We start from the raw sequence: 2,980 nt of genomic DNA, 5'->3' as shown, positions 1-2,980 counted from the left end.
GACTTACCTCTCTTCCTATGAATGGTGTTTTGCCTGCTTTCTCTTGTTCCTGTTACTCATCTTTGCCTAAACCTTTATCGTGCAGGGGGACTGCATGACCGGCATTTGCGTCCTCGGCGTGTAAACGTTAGGGACGCTAGGCCAGGGGACCCGAATGCTGGCCAGGCTTATTCCTGCCAGTGTGCTGCTGGGGGGTGGGAACAGGCAGGAAATTTAAAATACTAAGTATTTTTAAACGTACCTCTTTTACATTTAAATAAATAAATCGGGCCCATTGTCTCATTTTAAGTGCTTGTAAGCTATTCTCTCATAAACTCATCACAGTATTCCTCCTGACAATGCATTAATCAGGGTTTCACAAGTACAACACGATTGTTCAAGCAATATCACCATTGGATACTACTGAGGAATGCATAAGCATGCTTATTTGTGTTATGTTTTCTTTTACTTTGGGAAATGTTTGAATGTACTTTGTATTTTTATGCACAGGGATACATCCTACTACAATTTCTGAGTCATTCCAGTTGGCTGTTGATAAAGGAATTGAAGTTTTGAGCAACATGGCTCAGCCAGTGGAGTTAAGTGATCGTGAAACTCTTTTAAACAGTGCCACGACATCACTCAACTCAAAGGTATGTTAATTTTACTTTATGTTTAATGACTTTTGTGCAGCACATTACCGCAATCTCTGCACACACCCCACTTTTTTTTTATTCAACTGCTGCAATCACTAGAGGGCCTTAAGTAAATTACAAGTCGCTGGATTTAGTCTACTTTTGGGTTATAAATTGCTTATGCGAAAGCACTGTTTTCTTTTTTTGACAGCTACACATTATATGTATGACTTTTTTTTTTTTTTAGGTGGTGTCTCAGTACTCCAGCTTGCTTGCCCCAATGAGTGTGGATGCTGTAATGAAAGTAATCGATCCATTGACTGCAAGTAGTGTTGATCTTCGGGACATTAAGATAGTCAAGAAACTTGGGTAACTTTTAAACATTGCTTTCATATCATTCATTGATTAGCCAATTTGAAGCTGACCCATGTAAAAATGAAGTTTGGTTTACAGTGCTAGGGTAAAGGTAAAGGTAAAACACATTTCATAATTTTCAATTGAAATAAATTGCATAAATATTCAGAGTTTTTAGCAAAACTTTTTTTATTATGGAAAATATTTAAACCCTCATGGTGGTGTTTTTTTTTTTTTTTGTTTTGTTTTTTTTATACCTTGAGTAAATTTGGGGATATTTCTTTTTTTTTTTTTTGTTTTGTTTTTTTTATACCTTGAGTAAATTTGGGGATATTTCCTTTCACTTTCTGCCCTAAAGGTCAAACATTAAATAAGCATATATTAGAGAGCATACTGGTCACCTATCATAGATGTGCAAGTCAATCCTGAGGGTGTTGTGGAGGACTCCATACGTGATCCCTAGCAGTAAAGATTGAAGGGTCCATTTACAGTAGTATGCCTTGGGATCAATTGTTATTCAACGCAGTGCCATTTATTTTCTAAATGGCACCCAGACACACCTTTCTAATGCACCAGTGTTTAGGGGTACACTGCAGTGGAGAGAATGTTATGTGCACAATTTTGGTCTGTTGTAGTGCCTAAAGTAGCCTATTTAATTGAATATACTGCAATATTACATGACTCCTATGCATGCATTTAAAACGCTGCAGCAGAAATACAACTAATGTGAATGAACCTAAAGCTTTAATTTGGAAATTAGTCTGGAGTTTCAATTGCCTTTTACAGTAAATTCATGATATTGGAAAGCCTAACAGGACAGATTCTCGCTCAGTATGTTAATGAGTTCTTGTTTCTTAGGGGAACCATCGATGACTGTGAACTTGTTGAAGGACTCGTGCTAACACAGAAGGTGGCAAACACCGGAGTAACGCGTGTAGAGAAGGCAAAGATTGGCCTGATCCAGTTTTGCTTGTCTGCTCCAAAAACAGATGTGAGTGTTTATGTGGGGACACGATTGTAATTTTCAGGTTTTAGGTAAAACCGGTGGGGTAATGTAGTATTTTAGTAGTGTTAATGTTGAGTATAATACAGTTTTGTTTTCTTATGGGAAGTGTATCACGCAGCATGCACTTGTAGAAACTAGTCAGAGGCTTTTTTGACAAATGAAAACTGATAATACAAAAAATTTAGAAATAGATATTGGGTTTTTTTTTTTTTATTGGAATCTGGGCTGCTGGGATTTGGGTTTAGGCTGATGTCACATGGGTGACCTTGACACTAGGGACAAATCTTCAGCAATATGACTGCCAGGAAACAAATAAGGAAAGCAACATTTTGCTAACAAGGAATAATTTGATGAATGTTTGCAGCCAGCAAGGGAGCAGTTCTACAGAGGTAAGTTGAAGGCATTCCCCTTTAACTCCACTGCTGGTATTATGACACTAATGGCAAAGACACACATGTGACTCAGACTAAGACAGAATGTGATCTCAAAGGTTGATACATACATAAATGGGGATACATTTTAACTACATAATGTTTAAATTGGACTTGTAAATGTATTTGAATTGTAAATGTCATTTCAGATGGACAGTCAAATTGTGGTATCAGACTATGCACAGATGGACAGAGTGTTACGTGAGGAGAGAAACTACATTCTTAATCTTATTAAACAAATTAAGAAGGCGGGATGCAATGTGCTTTTAATTCAAAAGTCAATTTTAAGGTATAACAAATATACTTGTGATCTGTGTTTAACATTATGTATAGCGCTTATCTTTCTGGTAATTATCTGCCATGCACCTTTTGGGGGTTATTTAAGATATTCAGTATGTGTGTACTTTATAACATCGTTTTGATGGTGAATGGATTCCCTAATAGCTTGAAAAATCATAAATTATCTGTTTTACACCACCCACTGCAAGAGAGCCGTATTGTTTGCCAGGAATAAACTGTGTCTTTTTATTTGCACAGAGATTGGTGGTGCCCAGGGTTGTCTTAGCATTTACCTC

At 37.0% G+C, this 2,980-nt stretch overlaps 1 protein-coding gene across 1 annotated transcript in view; it reads left to right on the top strand.

The window, feature by feature from the left end:
• The window catches only part of CCT4 (chaperonin containing TCP1 subunit 4), a 12,291-nt gene that overhangs the window by 5,466 nt on the left and 3,845 nt on the right, over window positions 1–2,980 (top strand). The window contains 4 exon segments of the mRNA XM_072409536.1: window positions 382–632; window positions 862–983; window positions 1,827–1,959; window positions 2,555–2,723. Coding sequence (XP_072265637.1) covers window positions 382–632; window positions 862–983; window positions 1,827–1,959; window positions 2,555–2,723 — 675 coding nt within the window.

This window comes from Pyxicephalus adspersus, chromosome 4 (genome assembly GCF_032062135.1).
Source record: "Pyxicephalus adspersus chromosome 4, UCB_Pads_2.0, whole genome shotgun sequence".
Taxonomy (NCBI): domain Eukaryota; kingdom Metazoa; phylum Chordata; class Amphibia; order Anura; family Pyxicephalidae; genus Pyxicephalus; species Pyxicephalus adspersus.
The sequence above is the reverse complement of the archived record's forward strand: the minus strand, read 5'-3'. Positions and strand labels throughout refer to the sequence as shown.